The 27,510-nt window shown below is 40.7% G+C and overlaps 4 protein-coding genes across 7 annotated transcripts; 3 read left to right on the top strand and 1 right to left on the bottom strand.

The window, feature by feature from the left end:
• Nucleotides 1–2,218: 2,218 nt before the first annotated feature.
• RB195_005741 (uncharacterized protein) lies at nucleotides 2,219–4,068 on the top strand (the record flags this gene model as incomplete). Of its 2 annotated transcripts, XM_064178444.1 has the most annotated exons (3): nucleotides 2,219–2,376; nucleotides 3,746–3,881; nucleotides 4,021–4,068. In XM_064178444.1, 3 exons carry the CDS (start codon nucleotides 2,219–2,221, stop codon nucleotides 4,066–4,068), a joined length of 342 nt encoding a protein of 113 aa, XP_064035489.1. The 2 variants fall into 2 exon arrangements, with proteins under 2 accessions (XP_064035489.1, XP_064035490.1); XM_064178443.1 differs by lacking the exon at nucleotides 4,021–4,068 and having other exon boundaries at nucleotides 3,746–3,902.
• A 901-nt stretch (nucleotides 4,069–4,969) lies between these two features.
• On the bottom strand, nucleotides 4,970–9,070 carry RB195_005740 (uncharacterized protein; the record flags this gene model as incomplete). Of its 2 annotated transcripts, XM_064178442.1 has the most annotated exons (7): nucleotides 4,970–5,215; nucleotides 5,620–5,841; nucleotides 5,908–6,024; nucleotides 6,325–6,344; nucleotides 6,423–6,454; nucleotides 6,693–6,796; nucleotides 9,068–9,070. In XM_064178442.1, the coding sequence occupies 7 exons, from the start codon at nucleotides 9,068–9,070 to the stop codon at nucleotides 4,970–4,972; spliced, it is 744 nt and encodes a 247-aa protein (XP_064035487.1). The 2 variants fall into 2 exon arrangements, with proteins under 2 accessions (XP_064035487.1, XP_064035488.1); XM_064178441.1 differs by lacking the exons at nucleotides 6,325–6,344; nucleotides 6,423–6,454; nucleotides 6,693–6,796; nucleotides 9,068–9,070 and having other exon boundaries at nucleotides 5,908–6,006.
• Nucleotides 9,071–21,001: 11,931 nt separating this feature from the next.
• On the top strand, nucleotides 21,002–21,682 carry RB195_005739 (uncharacterized protein; the record flags this gene model as incomplete). The annotated part of the gene is made up of 1 exon (XM_064178440.1): nucleotides 21,002–21,682. The coding sequence occupies one exon, from the start codon at nucleotides 21,002–21,004 to the stop codon at nucleotides 21,680–21,682; it is 681 nt and encodes a 226-aa protein (XP_064035486.1).
• Nucleotides 21,683–21,701: 19 nt separating this feature from the next.
• RB195_005738 (uncharacterized protein) lies at nucleotides 21,702–23,573 on the top strand (the record flags this gene model as incomplete). 2 transcript variants are annotated; one of them, XM_064178439.1, is made up of 1 exon in its annotated part: nucleotides 21,702–23,573. In XM_064178439.1, the coding sequence occupies one exon, from the start codon at nucleotides 21,702–21,704 to the stop codon at nucleotides 23,571–23,573; it is 1,872 nt and encodes a 623-aa protein (XP_064035484.1). The 2 variants fall into 2 exon arrangements, with proteins under 2 accessions (XP_064035484.1, XP_064035485.1); XM_064178438.1 differs by having other exon boundaries at nucleotides 21,885–23,573.
• Between the last annotated feature and the right edge of the window lie 3,937 nt (nucleotides 23,574–27,510).

Below are 27,510 nucleotides of genomic sequence, written 5' to 3'. Positions count from 1 at the left end.
GAGGTTCCGCTTCCTGCACGTATTAGAGGTTCGAATCCGCCTTAGTGCTCGCCAAGACTTTCATCCCTTCGTGGTCGATAAATTGGTACCAGAGTTGTCTGGGAGGATAAAAACACTGAACTGACACATCGGCTAGCCACCGCGAGTCAATGTATAGGCCAGTTACACGTTCGTAAACCTCAAACGATTCTGAATTGAAGTGAACGTGGAGGCGCATCCCAAGCGGATTGATCAACGCCAGACACAGAAGACACAGACACAGACAGACACACACGCACACACACTTTATCCTTCACAACTATTACTTATAGTCAGGTCAAAATGACATGAAGCATGGTGCAATTGCGTAAGTGGTTGCGTTCGTGGCAGTGCGGTGGAACACAATGGTAAGGATCGGGTGAGGACCCTCGACAGCACTATCCACCATTGTAGTTTGCGATGGTCCCACGTCAATCCTTGCCGCTAGCTCCATCGCGTCGCTTCGAGCGCAGTCGTTTACGCAACTGCACCGTTTATGTCGTACTTACCCTACTGTACATACCATAATACTCGAATGAAACAACTGTGTGAGACTAAATCTGCTTCTCTGAAACGACTGTGCTTGAAGTTTGACCATGGATAAGCTTTCTTTCTGCTATTTTTACTATTATACAAAACAAATAATGTCTTCTAATTTTCTCTAATGAATTCATTGTCACCAACCATTTGACATCAATACATCGATATTGATAAAAGTATGTAGTTCTTGTTTTGTATCCATGATGACCAGTTCGCTGCCTATTTTGTATTTTATTTCGAGTTTTAGTGAGATCTACATCTATGACGGCGGTAGAGGTTGTGATTTTAGAATGCTTTTCAGTTCCTATATTTGGACTACATGTGTTATCACGTAAATGGTTGTCTTAAATCCCAATCCAAGCGTTGATGGTAGTTAGCATGGATTCCTTGCAAACATTTAGCAAGGGTTTGATTCCTCTCGAACGCAATATGTTTGCGTGTTTCCACGGTAGAAGGGTGATCTTCTGTTACTGTTGGTTAATCGCTGTAAATTCCATCTTTGGTTGCACAGCATAAGAAGCTAACGTAGACGGAAGAGCAGTGATTGGGATAGTAAGTGATACGTATAATTTTTTGTGTCGCACACAGTTTGAGGAAGACAAATCAAGAAGAATGGGAAAAGGTTCTCCACGGCATTGAATTCGACCATCTCACCACATTTTCATTCACCATCCCGGGTCTCTCTGTTTCTTGTGATCTACTAACTGCGCGCTAATCATCTGCTGTGTTAACGATTGAATAATGGAAATTCTAGGATCCGAGCGGATTTCAAGTGGAAATCAAGCAGATTCTTGCTGATGACGACCTCTACTTCCTACTAGAAGTAGTAAAAAAAGTGGAACTACTAGAGCTAGACGAGATAAGAATAGGAAATTAAGAACAAAAAAGGCACCATTATTATTCAAAATCAACGTTATTGATGTCGAAAACAAAATACGGGGATGCGTATCGCGCCACTCAGAAAAGGCGGATGTGGAACGTCCGGCTTGAGTAAAAATGAGTCAAAAAAAAGTTCCAGACAAAGCGCACCGCGTACGGTCACGGATGATAACTTGAAGGCAGCGCCTGGAGCAGTTGTCTTCAGCTTTCCGATCGATTAGACGATGCTTTTTGATAGTTTTTTTTAGCTATTAGCGGGATGACATTTGCGTATGTGACAGATGATGTCCATCACTAATTTTGAAAAGCTCCACACTAATGTCGTTCGTCTGGTCACTTTACTTGCAACTGTATACATTATTTACGGTTCAACACAAATTTTCCAAAGCACTGGACTTGGAGATTATTAAAGGCACGGGAGGACACGAGAGTCTCCTGTTTCAACATTGCTTGATCTACTTCTCTAGCCACTTCGAATATTAATTCGTTGCCTCCATGGTTTGATACGCCTTTATGCCCGTTAATGTATGATTGATTCAATTTGCTTCTGAAATTCTTTCTTTTAATGGATACATTCAATTTGCACCTAATGATTAGGTTTAAAGTTTAACTCCCCTCCTCCTTTTTTCGATTCCTGCGTCTCCTCTCAACCCACTATCTATGACGCCCGTGTCCAGTCAAAATGTTCTCGAAACTGCACTTTTCCATCCAAACATCATTTTTATATCGAGCATTAAACTAACATAAGGTGACAATAAATAATTCTCGTTTCTGACAGAAAATGGTCAGCGCAACGCCATCAATGTCGGCACCAACAACCAAACCACTGCACAAGTATGGAGCTTTCGATATGGATGAGAACGCGATTTTCCGTGCTTTCATAGTGATAGGCGGAATTTTCTTGATAACAGCTATTTACTGTATCATTAAATGTTGCAGGTTCGTTTTTTTTTTTCTAGAATATTTTTCCCATCTTTTTTTCTCGCGATAGAAAGTTTTGAACAAAACAAGGTGTCGTTTCACATTGCTTTTAATGCTTGGAGAGATCCGAGGATGGATAGCGACGCTTTACGCGATTTTAACAATTCTTTTTGAAACGTAAACGGCCTAGAGAGTAACAGCTAATGAGCAAATCTCAAACTTCCACGCGTGTGCAGTTCTCGGAGGCTTGCTCCCGCCACCACTGCGGGCGCGTCGCGTCAGCCCAGTCGTGTTCGAGGACGGCGGATGCGTGTAAAGAGGGTCCCGGTGGAATTTCGAGCATACCTCGTCAGAGCAATTAGCGATGGTGCATCCTAAAGAGATTCATCATGATCTTTTTCCTACAAAATCCCAGGTGGAATTTCGAGCATACCTCGTCAGAGCAATTAGCGATGGTGCACCCTAAAGAGATTCATCATCGTAGGCACTTAAATAGCTGACTCCGCTTACCCACCGCTGCATCACAGGATTCAATTCACGAGGTACAATTTTGTTTTTTTTTCGAGAATCGCACACATTCGCTTTAAAGTTGTGATGTGAGGTGAACTTGTAACTGTAATAGGAGCAGGAACCCTTACGAAAACCCTTACGTGAAATATGAGAGAAAAGTGGATCTAATAGTTCCAAATATGATAATTTTTGCTGAGAACGGAAAACACTACTATTCAAAAGTAACGGGAATGAATATTATCGTTATTTTGTAGATCAATTTTTTTGTGGCCTAATTTATTTCCAGACAGAAGGACCTTCTGTATCTCTGACCTATTGCAAGAAAAGGGTTCATTTGATAAAATTCGTAGACTTTTTGAAGGCAATATCAAAGACAAAACTTTATTAGATTCTCTCGTTAGAGCAACACACAAAATGATATGTACTTGTAACTACATCGTTCTTTAATTTATTCGGTAACTTCCGTGCAACTGATTTGTTCTTTACGTTTCTTTGGTAAGAAGCGCATCTAAGACTTGTATGCGTCTCCATGAACGGCTGGAGCGTGACTTCGTCGAGGTATGTTCGCGTATCCACTGGACACGTAATGTCTTGGGAATATTCGCAGAGAATCCGCCGGGACCCTCTTTACCCTGAGGACGACTGTATTCTCGACTTACGTTAAATGATTTTTATTTGTGTTCCTGTATTATCCTCATTTGAACTGACCAGTTCACGTCGTCATGATCGTTTTAGTTGGAGAAGTGATATTTTTATTTATTCATTTCATGAAGGCTACTGGGTTTCGAACGCCTCAGCGTTTTTCAGTCAATGTGCTCCAGTAAAGATCTATTTTTTTTTCTTATCTTTTTCTTATCCCAGATGCCTTTCGTTGCAGGACCAGAGCAACGCGGAGTCGAGTACGAAAATATGACCTCATGTCGGCTAAGGATCTACAACGAACGGCACTGGCCGTGGATTCGGATTCTGAAGATGACCTTTTCGAACCGTCTTCTTCAGATCGTCAAAAATTGGTTCCAATTGGCAACTCATAGCGACTTCCTTTATAAATTTCCGCTTATTTTAACCACATTTATTCGTGATTCTTAAAACTTATATGACAGGTATTTCCAGTGATGTGTTCACACTTTTTTTATTTGTTGAAGTTTCCAGGATGAAGCGGAACTCCCAGAAATGTTTGAGCTTCCATTTCCAAACTAATCGAACTGAACATGACTTAATTCTCCCAGTTTTCCGTATCAATATCGAGCGAGTTTCTGTAAATACGCGACGTCCTTTCTATTGTCACCGTTACTATTGAATGTTTTTGGCTTGCTTTGGTGCATGACGACTCTGTGTGCAATGTTGTGCCATACAGGTACGGTTTATCCATGATCTCGTCTAGAAATTTCAATTTCTCATGAAAATAAAATACTATGACTTTGCACATATCCACATATCTTATATATCACCTGCAAATGCTGTTTTTGTATATACATTTATTACAGTACTTTTGATGTATTACGCTGAACTATACGATATTCTAAAGCACTTAATTGCACCGAAACAAATAACAAGAACTGTCAAAACTATTGTAGAACCAACTACATCCATCTTCTAACACGATCACGTATCACTTTTGTAAAAACACGAAAATAAAAGACAGCAATCACTTCGATTCAGAGTAGTGTTTCTGCCTCGTACTGTAAAACAACTTTCAACGAACATTGCTAAGAACTTATGTCAAGACTTCTAAATAAAACTTGGTCACAAACGGATACACACAGTAAGACATACGTGTGACAAAAACCGGGGATGATCGCTATATGTAGATCAAGCAGATCGATAATTCACTAGGAAACATCGATGAGATCTCTGTTGGACAGAATGAGTGGGGGGAGCCCGTAGAGTGGAGGGAAGTGAGAAGAGAAGGAGGATATAGATTAGAAGTACGCGGATGAACCGGGAGAGTTGTACAGGTTTTGGCGGTGAAGGAGAGATATTGCCCAAAAAGCGCAAAACCAAGCAAAAAGATTATGTCTAGATAATGCTAATTTGGAAATTCATTGTTCTTCAGTTTCTGGACAATAACCCTTTTTAAAGAATCAGTGTCGAGTCAATATCACTGATGTGTGGTCCGATGCCGCAGCGTCGACGTAGACGTTACGTCAGCGCCACCATTAGCGGTCGGAACATGGCCATTGGTTAACGTTTTCTCCTCAACGATCGTCGTGCCCTCAGCGATTGAAGGCGTCACTCGCTGCTCATCGGTTTCACATTCGGAGTTCAGCGATTCGCTGAGGTCCGAAGGCGGCATGCATTTAGCCACACCATTTCGAGATCCACCATTGGCCACAAGTGATGCCATCTGAAAAATCATCTCAACATATCTGGATCACAGTCGAAATTTCCGATTTCCGAGAAGAATGAAGATTTTAGGACTCAGATTTCGATGTCTGCGCAAAAAATTACCAAAAATTACTGTCCCTTTAAATGAGTAGCCACTCAAATCAATATTTCAGAAAAACTAATGGCCTCTTAACGGTTCTCCAAAGAATTTTTCTTTCCAAGCCACATGTTGCTTGTTCGAATATCTGAATTCTACAGCTTCTAAATTCTAAAGCTTAGTTTTTCAAAAAAAAAAATCTGGCAAACATAATAAATGTCTGTACTAACATAGAATCTGAGACAATCCACGGAAAGAATGAGAGAGGAAGACAAAGACGAAATAATAAGAAAAGAAACTATTTGAAAAATGGAAAAGGAACATGCCTTCTCGTTCTTCTCCGCAAGCTGCCGCGCCGCCGCGTCGGCACGTTTCTTCGCGCGCTCTTCGCGACGCAGCCGTCTAGCATTCTCCTTTTCCAGCAACTTCCTCTGCCTCTCTAGTCTCAACTCCTCGGCCTCCTCTTCATAGTCTTCATCATCCCATAGCAGGAGTTTGCACAATCCTCTTAGCACTCGTAGCAGAACAGTCAGAAATGTACCAACGACCTAAAGTTCAATAGATTTCCAATCAGACCACTTCCACAGTTGCTTTCTAGGAAAGGATGTACGTACTTTCCCGCTTAAGTAGATCGCTGGAAACACCACGAAAAAGAGGATCGCCCAAAACGCTCCTGTAGGTCGATACTCGAGGCAGCACGATGGCGAAACCATGCTACTGTCGTACGGGTACTGTAACACACCGTATTCTTTACAGTGAATAATGAAATGGTGTTCACATAGATGAACTACTGAGAACATCTACATTAATTTTGCTCTACAAAGAATAGGAAAATCACAGTTATCAGAAGCTACCACTAGGACTTTACACTGAATTCTAGAGAACTACCAATTTTTTGCTTGTTTGACTGCCACAGAAACGAAAGAAACATGAATAACTTACAGTAAATTGAGTAAATCTCATAACTGAAACATGTTTTTTCAGTTTCTTTAAAGTCAATAAGTGCAGTAAGTCCTTAGTAAGCGAAGCACCTTACTCAATTGTGGTCCTCCTTGATCAAAAAATGTATTCTGACGGTCTTTTGAGTTTGTTCGTCCTCAACGGTTTCAGTGTGTTTGATTAGCCCAACCGCCGCCAGACCGTACAGTAGGCATGGAATACCTGAGAATGAAGTATACAATGATCGTAACGAAGATGTCCGAAGCAGAAAAATCCTTGATGATCGATATTTAAATTAGCGAAGATACTGTGCAAATAGTCCATTCGTAGAGGATTCTTTTCGAAATTCCTCGAAAAAAAAAAGACTAAATTTCTTATAGAAGCTCTTTAAAGAGTTCAAATTTGCATATTCCACTTCAAACTTGGCGCCAAAATGAAAGACAGAGAACTTCAGACTCACCCAAATTTGCGATTGTTATCAGCCGAAATAGGTTGTTTTCGGCGTGCAAATCCTGGAATGGTCTTTTCGTACAATGGTATTTGATGTAGGGAAAGCAGCCGACTCTGAAAAATGAAAAATCAATTCAAACAATGGATATCGATTAGTTGGGTGAGAACAATCGCGAGATAAAAACGCGAGGCGACTGTGTTGTTTTATAATAGAAGGCGTTGAATCAACGTCGAACACCAATACATTCTTCAACTGAAGTACGGATGGAAACGTCCAGAAAAACTCATAATCGATGAAACCAGGACTGGTAACGACTCTTTCTGGATAACATGCACTTTAAGGACTGTGTATGCAGCCAAGCAAATGTTCGTGCTGTCTATCACGAAAGAAAAATGATTGCCTATATAGGCAGAGAAACAGCCAAACTTTGGGATGTCATTAATAGCGAAGGTAGCAGCTATAGGAGTCGGCCGTGAAAAAGAAAAGCCAGTCCAGGGGCTAGGTCATTTATCATTAGTTGGCTTGTTGGAAGCTGCGCACCACCTTCAGCAACGTCGGTGAACAGAAACGAGCGGACACAGCCTTCAGATGTTCATAATTCAATACTAACAATATGTAAGACAGAAACGTGGGAACAAATGACTCTACATTTCTTAGTGAGACAGTTTTTGAACCACGCCCCTACAGCTTTCTAGGAGAGATTATTCGTTCGATATTATCCCGCTAAGACAGAGGATGCTGAGCCAAAGAAAAATAGCTTAAAACATTTCTGAAGATTGGTGGTTGATTTAAATGAAGCGCAGGAAAAAACAACTGAGCGTCTACTGTAACTTACTTAACTAACCTCTTATCCTTTTTCGTTTCACTTCTCTCTCTATCATTTTCTAAAACACTTTAGAAATATCATCTTCCTGACGCAGTGCGTGGACATGCTGTCAACACAGACACACAGTGATAATCATCCGCACGAGATGAGTAACAGTACAAAAGAGGAGTGCAAATAATAATGAATGTGAGGAGGAAATTATGAAAATTAGAATAACAAACCGAAGGAAGTAAACAAATACCTTCACACAAATGGCAGAACTTATTAGAAGAACAGGATAAGGGAAAACAATCCGACTAACGATGAGAAAAGAGGCGATAGAAAGAGAGAAAGGGTGCTCACTACTCGAATTTCACCTATGAATACCATTCAAACAATCGAGCATTTTAGCCTTCCAGTTCAAATTCGAATTGGGACGATTCTGAATCGTAATATGCGCTCGCAAATATCAGCTAAAACAATGTGTAGTAGCGATTAGAAGGGAGACAGTAAATTCCACGAAAAAACATCTTTTTTTTTGAAGCATCAGATATTATTCAGGTATCGATATAGTATCAGCATAATGCAAGTATTCTCAGGCAAAGATTCAGAATTAGGTTACTAATAAGTGGTGATTCCTTGATAAGGACAACGATTGGCTGAGTCAGCCCGAACTTTCGATGTTCAGAGGCAGCTAACAGACTACACAGTCACATTTCAAAGAAATCTTGCTATTTTGAGGCTGTTTTAACAAATCTCAGCGGAAAGTATCGACGAATAATCGTTGCCTTATTTCACGATTGCAAGAAAAAAGAGATTTTAACTTTGGATACAATCTGTTGTGCGTCTGGAAGTAAATAACTAAGTCAGTCAGGGCCATTAAACCTGAGCACTAGTCTGAGAGGATCTATGACATGTAAGTTAAAGTTACTAGGAAAAAAAGGAAGACACTGCTTCTAGAAATAAGAGCGCGGTTGAGTCGCTCCCTCTCCCTAACCGCATTTTCCCCGCTACAAAATTAACAGGGAAATGTCTTTCAATCCAAGGTGGTCGTTGAAGTGTTCGTTCCTCTAGTCGAGACAGAAATCAATATAGCGTAGTGGTGGCACAGAATAAACGAAAAATAACACGACACCACTCAACAGCACATCAGGGAACAATGGCAATGTTGAGATCTATTCCAGTGGTTTAAAAATCCAGCTGATTGATGAGAATCGTGTCACGAAAAACCAGTCCACATCATTGTACTTATGAGAGGAGTACTGTATTCACATGCCAGCATATCTAGTGCATAGGGCCTATCGTTACGGCTAGATCGCCGAATGAAATGAGTAAAATTGAAAGCCTGTCTTGGTGGAAACGTGTATACCCTGGAAAAAACAGATGCTTAGATCCAACGTTTCATACGTTACTACTGCAACACAGTGATATCCGCTTCCCTTCCACTTCGCGACCTATCTGGGATGTATTTGTAGAACAGAGTGACTCCTCCTACCTCAGAACATCTCCTGTATGGAAAAGAAGAAAAGAAACTTTAAAAAAACAACGACAAATTGAAACTGTAATTAGCATCTCTAACCATTCACTGAGATCCTTTAAAAATAAGTAAAAGGCTGAAACATGAAAATATCGTGCGGACATCGGTATCTCGTACTACGCGTGCGAGCGATAATTCGAGAAATCACGAATACTGGTTGTAAAGCTCGTATTGAAGTAGAAACGATACCCTTGAACCTTTTCCAAGCAAATGTCTACGAGAAAGCAGAAGTGCGTGTTAAAATATGAACATTATTTTGCACATCACTAACCAGCAGTATGCCCCTATGTAGATTCAGATGTCACAGTACGCCCCTAGTCTTCCCTGAGAAACCTTATCCTCATGATCTTTCGAACCTTTCCCTCCCGTCCGTAAAAAGAAGGGGAAAACTGCGAAGAAAGTGTGCAAAATGCGTACAAACTTCCCTAAAATGATGCCAACGCATTAATAGATGACAGAACAACCGCACAAAACACGAAAATAGCTACGGTGACCGGCAGAAACATGAAAACTTGTCCATAGTAGCGCATAAACATGGCACTAAAGCGGAATCTACGAGTCTGTTTTGAAACCCCAACGGCTAGAAGCAACGAGCGCGTGACTTAGTGTTTGGCACAATGCCAGTGGGGCGGAGCAACCGGAGGCATAGGAAGTAAAGAAAGGGCAAAAATAGGACACGTACGGGAACGAGGCTACAGAATCGGTGAGGGGTTCGCTTGAAAGGATGAAGAAGCGTAAATGGAGAAGAGGAGGAAGGGGAAAATAAGCACAAAAAAGTTAAGCAGAAATGGAGGTGTAAGTGCTTCAAAAAAAAAAAAACTATCACTAGAGGATTTGTGTGTGTTCATAACACGAAAGATAAGCATGGAGTAAGGAAAAATGGCTTAGTAAAGAAAGATAGAAACAAACACAAACTAACTAAATACTGTCAATGAGAAAATAAATACTAAAAATTGTAAACTCTGAGAATTTTCGGTGACAAAAGAGTACGTCGGAAAGTGGGTTAAAGTCAAAAACCCAAGGAGAAACGAAAGCTATGGATATCCACAAATTTTCTGAAGAAATTGAACTAAATTTGTCGCCTTCATGGGAATATATGAGTAAAAAAAACACTAAAAAACACTTCTTAGGCCGGAAGTAGGACAAATTTCAGCAATAATGGAAATATATATATATATATATATATATATATATATATATAAAGTCTATAATAAAGTTTATAAAGTATATATATATAAATATATATATATATATATATATATATATATATATATATATATATATATATTTATATATATATATATATATATATATATGGAGAGATACAAAAAGAAAGAATTTTAGAGAACACACTAAAATGGCGATCAAGATGCCGAACTTTCGGAAAATACTATCTCTTCGAAATAGAAAATGGGAATAAGATGACATAAAAAAAGAAACACAAGATCCGAATACGCCACCCCATTCATTCCGATAATAGCCGCGTGATAGATTTGGGCAGCTTGCGCAGCGATGACAGCAGATTGTCAGAAAAATAAACAAATTTACGAGCAAATACTTAATACTAAACAGGTGTTGAAGAATCGATTGAAAATCACAAAGATTTTTTTCCGAAGAGTCAGCTCACATGTAAAGGAAAGGATAGGGTCAAAAACGTAAGATATGTTCTTCAATCGCACTAGAATGACCCTTTTACCCCTTTTAACCAGCCAGCCACCACCCTTACGGATAAGATCTTAACGAAAACGCCCTTATGATGATAGGATCACTGCGATTAAATGAGATGCTGATATGTTGTCATAAATCGCTGACGAGCGCGATGCGCAACGCGATTGAATTATGACGCAATAGATAGAGCAATCAAAACTTTGCACACTATGCTATCATCACGATAATCATGCATATGCTAATCGCAGACGCGCAGTCGGAAGAGTGCGACGATGCGATTGAAATGCGATACTGAGTGCAAAGGGAATGGGATGGATAGAACAAATCCATTTGTACAAGTACAAGACCATGCAAACGAAGCAGTGCAGTTGAATGAATGCAGACTGCAGATAGATGCGTAACTTTCGAGACTACATATAAAACCCTCCTTTCAACTAAAACAAAGAATTCGAAAAAAAAGTTACATCGCAGTCCCACTTTCATAAAATGATATCATCTCATTAGCAGATGGTACAACAACCGCACAAAACACGAAAATAGTGATAACTACAGAAAGAAACATGGAAAGTTGGAAATTACTAGAAATTTGGTCGTAGCTAGGAACTGGTCGTTTCCAAAAATAGCCGTTTCTTGAATACAGACGTTTACCGCGCGAAATTTGACATATGTAATAGCTGTCATCGGGTTGTGAATTGGCCCACCAGCATCTGCCGATAACGACCTCTTTCCGGAGCGATTGGAGATTTGAAATCCGGGTCGAGGGAGGCTTAAACAGATCGTTGACAACGTACTCAGATAAGAGAAACAAGCCCGTGCAAATACTGCAGCTGATAGCTACGCAAACTGATCCTTGAGTTGGTGACGAACGTTCTTTTGAAAATGAAAATGAAGCTGGTAGCCATACAGAACGAAACGGTACGATCGAGGTAAAATCAAATCAAATCTCGAGCACATATGTTCAAAATGGTGCACACATAGCTGGTAAAAATGTTGTCAATTTACAGTGAGCTAGAGAATAAATGCATAATTGAATGAAGAATGAACAAAGGAATGAATGATGCCTCGTATTCTAAACAAACTGATTGACACAGAAAAACTGATTGACAGCGAGAAGCCAAGGCGGTATGCATGTGAAAAGCGAGAGCGTAGACTCCAAATGTACGGTGAACTACTTAAAAACGGCGACACCTAGCTGACCATTGAAATGCATAGTTTCTGGGCAAGTGATTAGAGGAATGAACAAATGAATGAGCGAATGAATACCTGAATGAGTGCATTAATAAGGCAACGAAGTAGATAAGGTAGAGATTAATGGCGAAGGAAAGCCATTTAGAGTGTTATTTAGTGCTATTTAGAGAGCAATATACAAAAACGTCGTAGAACTAGGTAACTACAGTAAGCCATTCACATGAAATATCTATCTTCGTGTGAAAAAATTATCGCCCCTATCTGTGACAGATGTTTGACCCGCTCTACACTTTCAGAAAAAAAAAAGAAGAAAGAAAAAGGAGGAAACGAGAGAAAAGTATGAGTCCACTGATAAAACTCCTGAACAACAAGCTTAAGAACTCTTAAACTTAACCAGATGAACGAGGCTGCAGCGTCCAAGATTGCAGCTGAGGAGCTGCTCGTTTTAACAATCAGACTCCAAGAAGAAAGGAAAAGAGGAAATTGAGGCAAAAAAGAAGATGCAGATTTATATTTATGCATTATGAAAGCAACGATCAAGTTGATTTGAAATACTGATTATCGAATAGCCAATACTACGAATCGAAGTAAAACATGATAGACCCCCAATGAATTTAATGCATCAAAAAAATTCCGGAAAAATTTCAGGAGAAAACTACGGTTGTTTCACGACGAATCAAAGGTATCAGAAACCGGACGGATAACTATCACATATTTACAACAATTTTGAAAATTTTATTGCAGAGCGCCTAGGAATTTCAGCGTCTACCATCGCTTAGTTTACCAGGGCTTACGACGCATCGTATGCTAATACGTCCCGATAAACCAACACAATTCGCGTAAGTCGTTGCAAATGCGTCAAACATGTGCAAAAAGTCAATTTGAACAAGTTTTTGAGCATTTCCTCTTATTTAGAAACACAAATACACGTCCATCTAATGTTACCGCAGAAGCTTAGCAAGTAAAGCAGTCGTCGGTCGCTTTGTAAGGTTAAAATGTGGTGAGAAACACATGTAAACAAGTAGTAAACATCGCAACGTGGTGAGCGTGAAGAATCGATCGATTGAAGGGGAGTGGAGCGGGGGCGGCGGGACGAACTCCCCGACGACTGCTGCCACGAGATCATCATCTGAGACGGAATGAGCGAAAATAACGAATCACCACAACAGTCGCATGCCTGGAGTCTCTGGTGGTAGTACGCTATTTCAGCGAACCGTTCACTCTTAATCACTTACAGATTGTCGAGTAATGTCTACCAGACAGTTGTGACCCCTAATATAGAGGTCAACGGCAACTGGTGACTACTTTTTCCAGAAAATTTTCAGAGGAAGTAAATAAAGAACCAGGCCACCGTTTGCTAGCTGTCCGTTGAAACAGATAACAAAACATTTAGTCAGCAAGTGAAACAGTTTTTATCTAAGAAATTCTAAGCAATGTTCAGAATTCCCAAAGAAATGTGCGCTATTCCATCTCGAGTAGAAAATGGAAATTTCAAACAGAATGGCATTTTGATGGAAAGCGTACCATTCTGCCAATTATAGTATGTTCGCACATAAAAATCTGCAATAAAAAAGTAAGATAATGCTCAATGGAGCACAAAAAAGGAACCCAACACCAAAATTATTCTCTTCTTCAGGTTAGAAGTAACTAAATCTCTTTAGGAAGCGCAGAAATCCGCATTTCACAGTGATATATAAATGATAAATAGACGGGATGTCGCAGTATAGCAACGGTCCATTAGGAAACTCGCGTAAAAATGGAGTGTTAGTGTTCGTTTGATTTGGACACCTCTTCATGACAATTGCGTGATAACAGCGCAGTTAAAAATTGTTTCAACCCATCGACAGTAACAGAGGAAGATGACACCAGTTGTTTTGCGTGTATGAACTTCAAAGGAGAGAACATCCACGGAGTAGTCGCACATGAAAATTTTTCAAAAAGTATCTACACTTCTGCAATACTGCACTGAATCAGCGGCATTCAAGCGAAAAGTACGCTCCACAATGCCGGCTCTAGCCACTTTTCCGTGCAAAAAATGCACTTTCAGTGCAACTGCACAATTTCCCCAATAATTCTTGATAGTGCACTCGCTGCGCTCGTATTCATAAAAAGGTACATTGATGGTGTTAGATGAATGAGGATTTAGCGTACTGCCTGACTTATACTATACATTCTGGACAGTAAAACCTAAATTCAAGCAAACTTCCATAACGACAACCACTCGAATTCCTTGTTGTACGTAAATTTAATAATTAATGAGAACTTTGTAACATGAGAGCAAAGCTTTTATGGCAAAGTGCCAAAGCGAAACTTCGCGCTGACTCACATTATGCACCGAAGGTCAACTTCGGGACTGGTTTTTCTGTCGACACGAAGAGATGCAACTTTCAAAAGTAAAAGCTGGTTGAAGGTTTGAGATCGACAGTTTCCGAACCAGATAAATCTTAAATATCCGGAACTTTCAGTGACAGACTAGCAAAAGCTTCGTTCAAATTGCCCTGCAGAAAGCTGTGGAATAGTTCAGGGAAGTTGAAGTGAAGTAATTTTAATTGAAAGAGATCCGAAAACTCGGTCAAAACAGCAATCCACGAGAGACTCTTGACTGCCACTTACCACAACGTCACGTAACATTCGTCATAGTGTGAAGTGGTCGCACAAGAAACCCTCTTCACCCCATTGTCAGCTGATTGCATAAAAAATCACATCGCTACAATGTAACGGGCGCAACACGGGAAATGTAAGGCGATGCACAAATACAAGAAGAGACCGGAAGGACTTAGTGAGAAAACCGTTTAACGTTTGCCATTCGAAAGTGGAAAAGTGGGAAATAGAAAAGAAGAGAAGAGCCTATGTATGTCACGCGCTGCCATTGTGAATAGCGAAACAGATCGTCGAAGCAGCACGAAAACAGAAAGTGCACAGGTTGAACGAGACATAATTGAGGAAACGGAGAGTAACAGATTCGCAAGGCAGCAAAACGAGTGCGCTGGAACCAGTGGAAAAAGGAAATGGGTGGAAGTGAAATTGTTCGAAAATAAGAACTGCTCCTTGTAACATCATAAATAGATACTAAGCTAAAAAGGAATGGCGTCGTTTGCTCAGGGAAAAATCGAAGATGAAAAGAAAAACATGGTAGTTGGATAGAAAGCTTGAAAGTAACCGAGCTGATGGATGAGGAGTGGAACAGACAAACGAACGAAAGGACACACGGACAAACAAGTAGACGATGAGTAGACGATGGTAGGTAGCTGGATGAATCAAAATGGTAAACTAAAAAATAGGGACAGAGTAAATAATGACCACGAAAAGATTCACTTGCGAAGAACTAATAAACCGATAATAATACTAACACAAATAATACTACTAATAGTATGCCGAATGTATCGGACAAAGAAAACAAATGATATAAGGAATATGAGGAAATAAGGGATAAATAAAAAGGAAAAAGTGAACTACATGAGAGAGCCAGAAGTGTTTCCCTCCCTTCGTTCTCTTTTCCTCCTTCCTCTCTGACCATTTCTTTCTGAGGAGGCAGTGAAAAAATTAGAGATCTACGGAATTTAACAAAGAATTTAAGAATAACAAAAATTTTAACAAATTTATCAAAGTGACCGTGTCGAAAAGCGGCGAGCAAAACCTGGAGAAACAAAGAGAGTTGGGAAGTAGAATGTTATGGACTCAGAGAAAATTGGTTGACGGCAAAAACAAAGGAAAGGGCCATAACACGATGTCCTTATTCTCATCGTGGGTTTTTTTTTACCTCTATACGATTGGCGCTGTACACAAGAAACTTTGTTTCTCCGTCGAGACAGTATTTTTTTTTGTTGTAAATTTTGCAGATTCATCAACGAAACGTAAACAATCATGGGAAGTTAGAGGATCAGGTATTTTATAGTCACAAATGACGTTAGTGTCGAAAGAGAGTATCTAGCTTCAACAACCGCAGTAAAGCAGACTTTACCAAGTACCACCATCCCCACTGTTGCTCTGAATTCCTTCATTCCTACTATTATCGTAGAAAAAAGAACTTCTCAAATTTCATCATCAACACGACTAAAACAAACTAACACCCCAAGGAAAAGCAAATCGCTCATCAGCTCAAAAAACAAACTTCTTGCCGCGCACAGCTGACTATCTTCCTCGCAAGTATTTGAGTATCGAATTACACACCAGTCGAAACGAGAGGAAAAAGAACGCTACTGAGCTAACAATTCGTTAAAAATATCAATCTTCAAGAACTAAATAAAAACAGTAGCTCGAAGTAGCCGCTAACGCTGCTGGAAAGTCATAAAACTACTCAAACTACTATTTCGTGAGCAGAGAAATTGGTTAGAACCAGAAAGAAATTTTACGAAAAAGATGAAGAGATTTTATGGACGACATATTGTCGTTTTGGATGAATCAATTCACTTTCTGCATCGTATGCTATTTCTTTGCATTGTCCATAAAAAAAGGTGACGCATCCTTCGCAGCAACGGAGCTCCGTAAATCCAGTCGTGAAGGAAAAAGTCTGTTTTTTGGAGATAAGATGCCAAAAGTGTAGGTAAGGAAAGATTGTTTTTATACGGAACTTCATTGAAAAAAGCCGAAAAGAAAAAGCCGCCTAACTGTTAAGATGGTTTCAATGCCTAAAAAAGGAAACTTAACAACTATGTAAGTTACTAGCACAGTCTGCAGCGTAAGTAACTCAAAAAGGAGTCCGAAACACGGAGAGGAGTTTCGGCAGCAATGAACCACAACCAATCGCTTCTATTCCTAACCATCCTGCAGCAAACAGAACTGACAATTCCATTAGAAAACAGAAAGAAAAGCGAACACCGAGACATTCCTCATCACAGTATGGCGTTCGAAAGAAATTAGTAAATGCTACAGAACCACTAATTCATTGACGTCAACTGTTATCAATTTTCTAGTATAAAATAAATAGTAGTAACGGATGCACTAGTCTTATCTTCCAATAGGTTTATAGTAGGGCAGCCGTGCTAATGTGTGCCAGCTTAAAAAAAAGCTGCTAAATAAAGAAAAATACCGCATAATTCGCATTCCAGCAAAGTCGTAGAACAAATGAAATATTTGGCGTCTTCAAGCACGACGGAGCTACTATGGGTTCATTAATCTCGGATTGCACACCAGACGCACGTGCTCGTCGAGCAACTGGTCGCCAACTGCAAACTAGAACCAAAGCGAAGACATCATGTATAATCCAGTAATACAGATGTTTAGGAAAACAAATGCAGTGGAGAGGTGAAAAGAGCTTTCTGAGATCTTCGCGTATAATTTTCCTCGAAGAACTTCTATCAAAACGAGGGTGTTGTCCGTTATCTCCCATTCCCGTGACAAATTCCAGTAGAGTACAATGAACAGCAGCTATGGAACGTCCATTGACTGCACAGCAGAAGATAATGAAGGGTTATCTGTGGATTCATAATTGCGGACAAAAAGTAGGCTTGAGGACATCGCAAGGGTGGTTGTACTAAGCCTTAACGTTATGGGTTATAAGGAAGATGCACTTTAGATGTTTTTCAAACCAATTTTCGGACCTATTTTTGTTATCTTTCAAGTTTACGAAACCTAGCACGTTCACTCATTCAATCTATCTATTCCTGAAGAAAAATAAGAGGAAAGCAATGCGCACGCTGCGAAGCAGTCATAAGTACCTGAATCTTTTCGAAGACTGTGGTAGAAGCACGGAGTGTAGCGACCAAGTGATTGCGGCAATCATTAAAGCACATTTTCCGAACTCAAACGACAAAGATGGACAAATCTACTTTTATCTCTTCAGAAACACATCCCTCTCGTTTTTGTTTCCGCTCGCTAACTAAGAAGGAACACCCGACGACGTAGAGAAAATCCGCCATAAAAAAGCCATGAAAGAGATACTTGCCCGTCGTTTAATTACAGTCGCGGAATGCGGCGAATGAAAACAACTCGAGGCGACGTGCCTATAACGCCGACAGATGGGGGAAGCCGAAGGAAAAAACGCTGGTCTATGGAGGGCTCGAAGTCGGATGATGACAGTTTACTTGAGAAAAACAATTTGCACAAAAAACTGTGCTGTCAAAACCGTTAAAAGCAGAGAAATCAACGTAAACCGTTTCAGTATAACATGCAGCTCTCGTTTAAATCACAGCCATTTGGATGAAACAAACTTATTCTTAAGGAGTTAAAATTGAAAAAAAAAACTAAAATGGAGCGCACAGCATTCATCTGAAAATCCTCGAAAACCATACAACAGCAGTAATTCACGGCTTTGAAGAGAATAAACAAACTCATTTGGAACCGAAGCAGCACCCTCTTCAGAGCATTTCGTCTGCACGTTTTCGATGTAAAACGAGGTTAGGCACATTTTACGTCTTTCCCGAAGAATGTTAAGGTCAACGAAGTTCCATAGCTTCCGTGCAGTGATGATGTACAGGGGCAGGTAATGCGGAAAAATCTAGAAATGATGGTCCGTGAAGGAAGTTATTAATAAACCAATAAAAATATTACAGCACGTATATATTCCAAAAATGCATCCTTCTCACCACATAATTAAATATACTATCGCACATACACATAAGGTGAAAAAAAAGTCCGGAAAAATATAGTAGATGCCTGGGAAATCCTCAATTCCTACCATGGGAAGAATAGAATATAAACATCACTTTAGCAGAATACTACAGTGAAAGGTAATAAATCCATGGGAATATCACCGTAATGAATCTTCCTTATGAAAGACCTCCCGCGATGTCTGAAAAACCTCAACAGAGTCGTATACATCACTTTTCTTTCGTTTCTGCCCTTTTGGCGGCTCCGTTGAAAGACACAGAATCAGGCCACCGTAGATGGCAATACTCGGGTAATTTTTGCGATCTGCAGTAGCAGTCAACGACAACGAGGCGACGATGAGATTTTGAGGAAGACAAATGACCGGTGACGTCGCATATCGCACATCGAAATTCGATCGCAGCGTTCAAAACCATGGTCGTCACCACACACACACAAGGTCATTGACTATTCAAACGCTACTCATCAGAACTGCCAACGATTTCGAGTCTCAGGAATACAGAGCGGACAAAGCGCGAATGTTAATTAGCGAATTTGAACCATAAATTATGGCTGTAGTTTAGATGGAAAATACAGGTGGCCCATTAAAACGTGGGGTCAATTCGCAGAGAAACACAGAAACGTATGCTATACTACTGACGAAAATGAAATTGCACTAGAGTAGTACAAACATGTAATTTCAGGGTAAAAGAATATACTTCTGTGGTTAAGGCTATTTTTTTTACACTAATTCTCCCAAAAGACTCCAAAAACATTGTTGAGGCGGTCCGGCAGCTCAACTCAATAAGCAAAAGTAACTGCAAGACATAGAGCGATTCCGGTTCCTCTACGTGATTTACGAGTGGTCTGAGTAGCTAAGCAAACAATACTAAATGATCCTTTATTTGCAGGAATTCTTTAGAGTGGGGCTCTTCACTCCTCATCATAGTCCTCCTACTCTCTCTATCCTCTTAATTTTTCTTCATCAAATCGAGTTCTTCAAGGGGTCTATTTGATGTGGAGTTGCTCTCAAGGTGAAAGGCCCAAACAGGTGTTGTTCATTTAATTGCGAACAATAAAAAGAGGAAGAGGGCCTAAATTTCCAGACGAGAACAAAGAAGGCAAAGAAAGAGAAGAACAACAGTCATGTAGGGGAAATATTTTTCCAAATCTTTCACGGTAGTCCAAAAAGTAGGGCGAACATTTTGTTACATCGGCCAACAACAACGTCTACGAAGAAGAAGATTTCACATCCTATTCCACCGAGTCCTGAGTGTAAAACAAAGATAACGAAGACTTGATAACAATCCTTCCCTAAATAATCCGGGTTTTCATTTCCTCTTGAAGGCAGCACTCACAATTAGAGAAAAATGCTTTTTTGCTTCATGCAGTTTAATTTTTATGCTCGTATGAAAAAAGGAGACTGAAAAAGGAATCGAGTTAAAACTTGCTTCTGCTGGACTTCCCCGCTTTAGCATTTTTTTCGTTTGCGCCAGTCGACCGTGACTCTCCCGCCATTTACCAATTTTGTCTCTAGAAAGCGCACATGAGCATTAAGTTACTACAGTCGAAATGGGGGAGCCATTAAGTGTTACTTTCTAATTTTGTTTTCTCTCCTAACTATAGTCCAGTAACTTAACTACTGTACCACCTTGCTGTATTCATTTTGTTGATGCTTGCTAAAAGTGGTGTTTGCATAAAGTAAACTACTGTACCACCTTGCTGTATTCATTTTTTTGATGCTTGCTAAAAGTGGTGTTTGCATAAAGTACTTTTTATTCCAAAAACCAATTCATGTTCTGGTAATGGTTTTGATGAGAATAGTTTTGCACAATCTTGCATGTTTTAACTTCCAGAAATTCTACGAAGAAAAATTCGATTTACAGTGAAAGTAGTGTGAAACATGAATGTTGTTGCAGGTATCACTTGATCGTCATTCACGCGATGCGATCCCGGCTTCTACGCCCACTTTCAAGCCTCCTTTTTTTGAAACTGGAGAAAAAATATAGTACTGAATTGTTATAACCGTGCCATAATCTACTCAAACCCATTGTCATTCTTAGCAAAAGCTATAACTAAATACTAGGAAATAAAGCACTTTTTTAAAGATGAATGATGCCTTCAAAGGCATCAAACAACCTGAAAATCGATTGAATTGAAATATATAACAAATTGTGAGAAATGAAAATCAAAACCAGAATGAAGAAAAAAAAGGAAAAATCGCTAATTAATCCCAGAAAACGGATGGGCAAACAATGACAACAAAAACTCATTGTAGTGGTTATACTAAAGAAACCATCCAAGTCAAATCTATTTGATTTGGATGAGTAATCAGCGGCTGTCTGTTCGCGAGTTCAAAAGTCACAATTTTTACGACTTTGATAAGCAACATGCTCCAAGAGCACTGCAGAAAAGATGCATCAAAAGAAACAAAAATTTGTAGCGCAATTCCATGTTTTACCAAAAATATCCTGTGAGGCCGCGTATACGAGTCTGATTGCTACCTGCACGTGGTGGCCCTGCTTTAACTAAACGCAATCAGGCGTTCGAGTGTACGCATTGGGAACGTACGAGGTATATAACTCGCACTGTTATATGGCGAAAGATTCCCATGCATTGCAAAAAGGTGCTGTAGTCCATCACATCGCCAGAGCCCATATCCTGAAAGGTCAACTGCCTGAAGAGAGCATGGAATCTTTGGCAACAACCATTCGTTTCGTCACGCTGAACTGCCGAAGACTATCGAGTGAACTTCAACAAGCCGCTCCATCCAGACTTCTGCGATATCTCTGTGTGCCTTGTGCTGCATTGCAGGAAACGCGCGTGAGATTCATCAGCATCGAAAATTACACCATATACTGCGGCGAGAAGAAAGTAGGTGGCTGCGCGATAGTTACGAGAAATTGGTGGAGGAGCTTGGCTCAATGTCGTCTAGACGCCTTTCTACGACTACGGGATCGCAGAGGACATAAACTCTGGACCGCAAGTGCTCATGCACCTACGGAAACCGCTGAGGACAACAGTAAGGGCACCTTCTATGATGAACTCAATGCGTTGATGTCTAAAACACCAAGCCAGCAGGTGGTGATTGTCGGAATCGACGCAAATGCGATGATTCTCGAACAGCAATCCGATGTGCTAAGAAAATGGTATTATTCAGCGGAGCGCACGTCAGACAACGGTGACCGTCTGGTCGACTTCTGCGAACAGACGGGCCTCATCATCGCTTCCACGTTTAAGAGGAATCATAGACGGGTCAACCCTTTTAACGCCTGAAGAGCAGCGCAAGCGGAAGATGAGGACTCTTAAGCTTCATCTCAACTACGTTCTGGCGAGGAACATTCCTCAGTCAGATATCCGAAAATCTAGAGCTGTTTGGGACGTCGCGTTCGACTCTGACCACCGTCCAGTTCTTCTCAGCTTCAAGATACGGTTCCACAAGAGAAACCGAGGAGTTCCTTTTCAACCGAAAATCGACATGGCAGGTCTGAAAGACGATGAATGCAGAAGAAAATTCCGCCAACGTGTGTCTATTCATGTTGGAGTACGGACCAGCAAGAAGCTTGGCGATGCGGATTCCTACACAAAGTGCATCCAGGACGCTGCAAGGGAAACGCTCCCGGTTCTATTGCCGCGGAAGAAGTTTGCCTTTGCATCCGCGGAAACAAAATCCACATACAATTCTGTATGTGTCGCGCGCAGCGCTGGTGACCAGGAAAAGCGTCTTAGAAGGAAGCTGCGTCGTCAACTGCAACAAGACCGCGATAACGAGTGGACGTCAAGAGCGATGGAGTTTGAGAAGGCGTGGGAGGACAGGAACCCGCGGAAAGCTTACGCTCTACTAAAACAGTATAGCGGCAAAATGAAAAGACGTTCCCATGTCCTCAACACTGCTAATGGGGTAGGTGTCGGTGGAGCAACCCTTCCAATTTGGAAGGAACACTTCAAGACCTTGCTGAACCGGCTAACACCGTCAGCTCCTGAACTCGAACACGTTCATAGACCGACATATGCGGTTAACGAGGAGCCACCGACCGAGTCGGAGGTCCTGGTCTGTATTCAGAAAATGAAGAATGGAAAATCTGGTGGAGACGACGGGATTAGCGCAGAAATGCTAAAATATCTTCCTCTGTCTGGGATTCGTGAGATGACAAAGATCATCCGTTCAATATGGATAAACGAAAGGATACCTGATTCGTGGAGACACGCTATCATAATTCCCCTCCACAAGAAGTTATCCGTGGCGGACCCTAAGAATTATCGAGGGATCTCTTTGCTGCGTGTTATGTACAAGGCATTGGAACAGAGTATCTTGGACCGACTAATTAAACATCGCGAAGAAAGAACGTGCGACGAGCAAGCTGGCTTTCGTCCTGGCCGATCTACGATTGACCAGGTTCTCATCGTCAGAAGAGTGATCGAAATCTGGCAGCGGTATTCGAAGCCAATGCAACTAGCGTTTTGGACTCTGAAGCCGCGTTCGACTCCTCACCGAGGCCGTCTTCTCAACGCAATTCGCGCCGATGGAATACCAGGAAAGTTCGTTCGCTTGCTTGATGACATGAATCAACGAACAACTGCTGCAGTTCGAACACCAGCCGGATGTACAACACCGTTTGAAGTGGTAACTGGAGTAAGACAAGGGGCGGTGGCAGGACCCTTCCTGTTCAATTTCGCCATCGACGACATTATGCGAAAAACCGTAGATCAGTGTCCTGCCGACATTGTCTTAGCACCATCAGGGTGCCCCTTGACTGACCTCAAGTACGCCGACGATGTTGTTATATTCGCGGAAAGCAGTACGAAACTTCAACATGTTGTCAACCTTGTATCGAAGCTGGCTGCAGCCTACGGACTACGTCTACGTCCTGATAAATGCAAGCAGATGTGGATCTCTTCAAGACCTCGAACGGGAATCAGGCCGGACGAACAACCGATAGAGCTCGTCGATGAGTTCTGTTATCTGGGCTCTATGGTAAAGAACAACAGTGGCTACGAGAAAGATATTCAGCAAAGATGCGCTAAAGCCATTTCCGCATTCAACTCGTTAACGAAATGCCTGTGGTCGACCCCATCACCAACGAAGTCAAGCTGCGAGTCTACCTATCCGCAATTCGCCCCATCACGATGTACAGATCGGAGGCTTGGGCAGCACCATCTACGTTGATGGAAAGGCCTGATTACACGGAACGAAAGCTGCTTAGACGGCTATTTGGCTACTTCTGGCCTAGGGCATGCCACAATGAAGATATTTACGCAGAAATTGATGTGGTTTACCGGCGAATGACACGTGGAAGATATCAACGTCTTGCACCGCCTTCACAAGCCGTCGTAAAGTAAATCGTCTTCGCTTCTTTGGTCATATATTAAAGAGACCGGCAGATCGCCTTGTTCAACGAGTTCTGAATAGTTTCTCGGGTTTGAGTTGGAAGAAGCCACCTGGCCGAAAACGGAAGTTCTGGACTGAGGTGGTGAAAAAAGACCTGAGGACACTCGGCGTGGATAGGCAGTTCAGGCGAGACGTAAGGTTTCGCAGAATATGGAATAGCGACGAATGGATTGATTCTGTACAAGCTCTGGCAAAAGATGGAGAAGGTTGGGCAGAGCTGTGTTCAAGGACGGCACACCTCTGCGAAGATGCGGGTAATCGCGTCAGGCGATGACATCAGCCAGCCGATTAAGTCAAGTAAGTCATCCTGCGAGGATTTCAAAGAAAAAAAACAACCTGACGAATACAATCCCTCAAATCTTTAATATCCTAACCATTCGTCGAACGCTGACATCTTCTTTCAGGTTTAGTTCCCCTAGAGAAAGCTATAATCTCACCGACGACAATAAAAATTCCTCAAAAAACCACTTCGCCAAGCATTAGAACTTTGAAGGACACGTGAAGGTCAATACGTCGTCGTAAATTTCGTATACAGATCTGAATTTTTGTAGATCCAAAACAGAACACTAAGGAGAAACACTTATAATTCTTCTGTTCTCTTTTTTCTTTGAAAAAGGGAAGAAAAAATTTCGCTGTCTCTGAGCGATGAGTGAGATGATGAACTCGTCAAGAAAGATAGGAAATCCGCAAGGACGGCGTGCGTTAACAACTGTTCCCTCAAGAGAAATGAAGATAGCATCATTCGAACACATATTAAGTCATTCAGAGAATAAACTCTCATCGAAAACATCTGAGGGTCCCATAAAAGCCAATTCCATCAAATACGGAAAAAGTTAGGCTTTCTGAATGCTAATGCGAAATAAACAATTATTTCGAAATTATCGCTGGTCTAGATAGTGAATAGAATGCAACCGATTTGCAAAGTTTTTGACCATAATGTCTGAATAAAAATAACGAATAGTATGGAAAAATAATAAAAAAAAAGAAATTATCTGTAACGTACAATGCTATACCTAGGCAGAGGTACATGAATATAATGGAGAAAAAGAGTAATTCAAATATAGTCAAGTACTTTCTCTTCGAAATCCTGAGAAACTAAAAAAAAAAAGAAACAAAGTCAACAAGTCTCTAAAATAAATACACAAGAATTTAAAGATCTGATCAAGTCATTCTTAGGAACGCATTATACTTTACTCTTTTCTAGAGCAACTCATCCAAATGTTGACTTAAGAGACAGGGCAAAATGAGGGAAATAAAACAACTTGATCCAGCAAACAGAAACAATAATAATGTTAATAGTAAAGGCATAATAATAAGAGGACAATTATAATAGTGCAACAACAATAGTGTATTAATAAAAGTAGTACTAGTCATATTAGAAATAATAATAACAATAATAAAGTGTGTGGATAGTGTCTGGCGTTAATCAATCCGTTTGGGATGCGCCCCCACGTTCACTTCAATTCAGAATCGTTTGAGGTTTACGAACGTTAACAGGCCAATACAATGAATGCACATGCAATGCAATGCACAGAGCAACAAAGAACAATCCAAAAGATTCTTGGAAAAGAGAATCTCCTCCAAGTGGTAAATACTCCACTACTGAACAACTCTTACAAGCAGAAATTCTAGAGAAAAAATGCGTTTGCAACCGCACAAGCCTCGGAAGACGGGCCGACAACAATACATTTGTCGCAACGTGGAAAAGCTGCTGATAGCTGGGTCATGCCTCCCCGCGCCAGACGATGAATTCGCAGTCGAGCAAGCCGCGAGAAGTAGAGAGAATTGAACTGTGAGAGAGAGGGTAGCACGACGATTGCCTCACGCGACGCATGAGGCCTACTGCATTGCGAATTGCAGGCCGCCGCCGCAGTAGCGGCAATGCTATGCGTGAAAGAGAAACACGACATATTCCAGCACTGCCGGGATACATACAAGTGCACGGAGGTCGTGATCAAAACGCTACGCTGCTCCTCTCGGAAACCAGTTCGTTAGTGTCTCGAAACGCGCTCAGATAGAACGTTAACAACAACTCTGGTGTTCGAATAAGGACGATCAGCTTTTACTAGAAAAGCGATGGATGTAGTGAAAAGGAGAAAAAAAAATTAAAACAACAAATTGAACCGGGAAGGTAAATGTGAACTAATTTGAAATCATACTAGAACTCCTGATTTCTTCTACTTCTTAGAAACAACTTAGTTCGCAAGCTGTATTCTACTAAAACAGCTTCCATTTGTTCTGTATGTGCGCAAAATTGTGAATGCATACCATATATAAAATAACGAAATGGCGAGCGTATGTGAAAAAAGCAAATTCTTCTCAAAACAAGCTAACTGAATGTAGACAAAAGAACTATTTCTAAAAACAATTCAGCTGATCTGAAAGATTAACCACTAATGACAAGTACTTGCGGCCTTGTTACAATAAGAAATCCATTGTTGCGGATGTTCATCATTTAAAAAAAATCGTTCTGAAGCCAACTGAAGCCGAAAACACCTCTTTAATCAAAGACTCGAATGTAATTCCAGAAAGACTCCGCGATGAATCTAAGTAAACGTCATTTCGTATCATGATAATTGCGCTTCTAGGTCACACAAAAAAGATTCCATTGCTATTTCTTTTCTTGCAGTGGAGTTCCGCTGAGACTAAAAATAAATCCTTCTTATGAAATGTTCACGTATGCGGATCCAGTTACGAATCCTATGAATCGAACGCAAAATCATTTCATGAAAGGGCAACATTGAATGGGCTACTAATACAAAGTAGAAGGAACCTTGATTGATAGAATGAATAGGTAAATGAGGGAATATAAGATAATAGGAGAAAATGAAGAACGAGAAGGGAGAAGAAAATAAGAGTAGTTAGGTAGATGATGAGATGTGTGGGGTTGCGACCGATCAGTAAAACAAACTCCAAGATACTCAATATTGAGTGTCCGTCGGGTTTCGGATCTGCCCAGATAGCTATAAGACGCCGCAACTCGTGTGTCTGGAGTCTAAATGCACGGGAATACCAATTAAAAAAAAAACAGAACGAGGTCGTTTTGGTCACAAATAATGGTAAAACAAGAAGTCTCTCAGGGCAAAATCCGCAAAGTTAAACTAACTGCTAGCGATTTCACGTGTTTTGGACCTACCTGACAGCAAAATACTAGTATCACAAATCTTTTCGAAAAAAAAACTTTAGCTTCCGCTTCTTCTTTTTAGAATAACAGGACACGTATAACAGCAAGTTTTAAAAGAATTTGAAGTTGAAGAGAATTCAACAGAATAAAAACTCATTCCAAATTGTGTCTGAATGAAACCCATAAATTTTCCGTGCACTCGAAATCGTTATCCTGCGCCAGGCACGCCCTCTACGAGCGGAATATTGCTCGAGTTTAGTTCGAATTGAAATAACTCTCAGAAAAAAACAGTTACAACGCAGTTAGGCTAGAAATCGTATGAAGCAAACCAGAAGCGTAGTATACCATAAGGAGAGTAAGTCAAAAAAAACAACAGAAGAAGAGATACGAAGAGAAGCAGAAATATGAGAATTTTTAGAACTCTTTTTAAGGCTTGCGGTGGTGACGAAAGCACCGAACATATGTTTAGTGAGGTTTTTAATAGAAATCTTATGGTACACTTACTATTAAAAAAAAACTAAGAAAAAAAGAAAACTAAGAATGTGCTAATTCTGAGTTCTTCTTTTCCTCCTATCAAAGAAAAGATGCTGC

The sequence above is a fragment of the Necator americanus genome, chromosome I, assembly GCF_031761385.1.
Source record: "Necator americanus strain Aroian chromosome I, whole genome shotgun sequence".
Lineage (NCBI taxonomy): Eukaryota > Metazoa > Nematoda > Chromadorea > Rhabditida > Ancylostomatidae > Necator > Necator americanus.
Note: the sequence above shows the minus strand (reverse complement) of the source record. Positions and strands in the feature narration are given on the sequence as shown.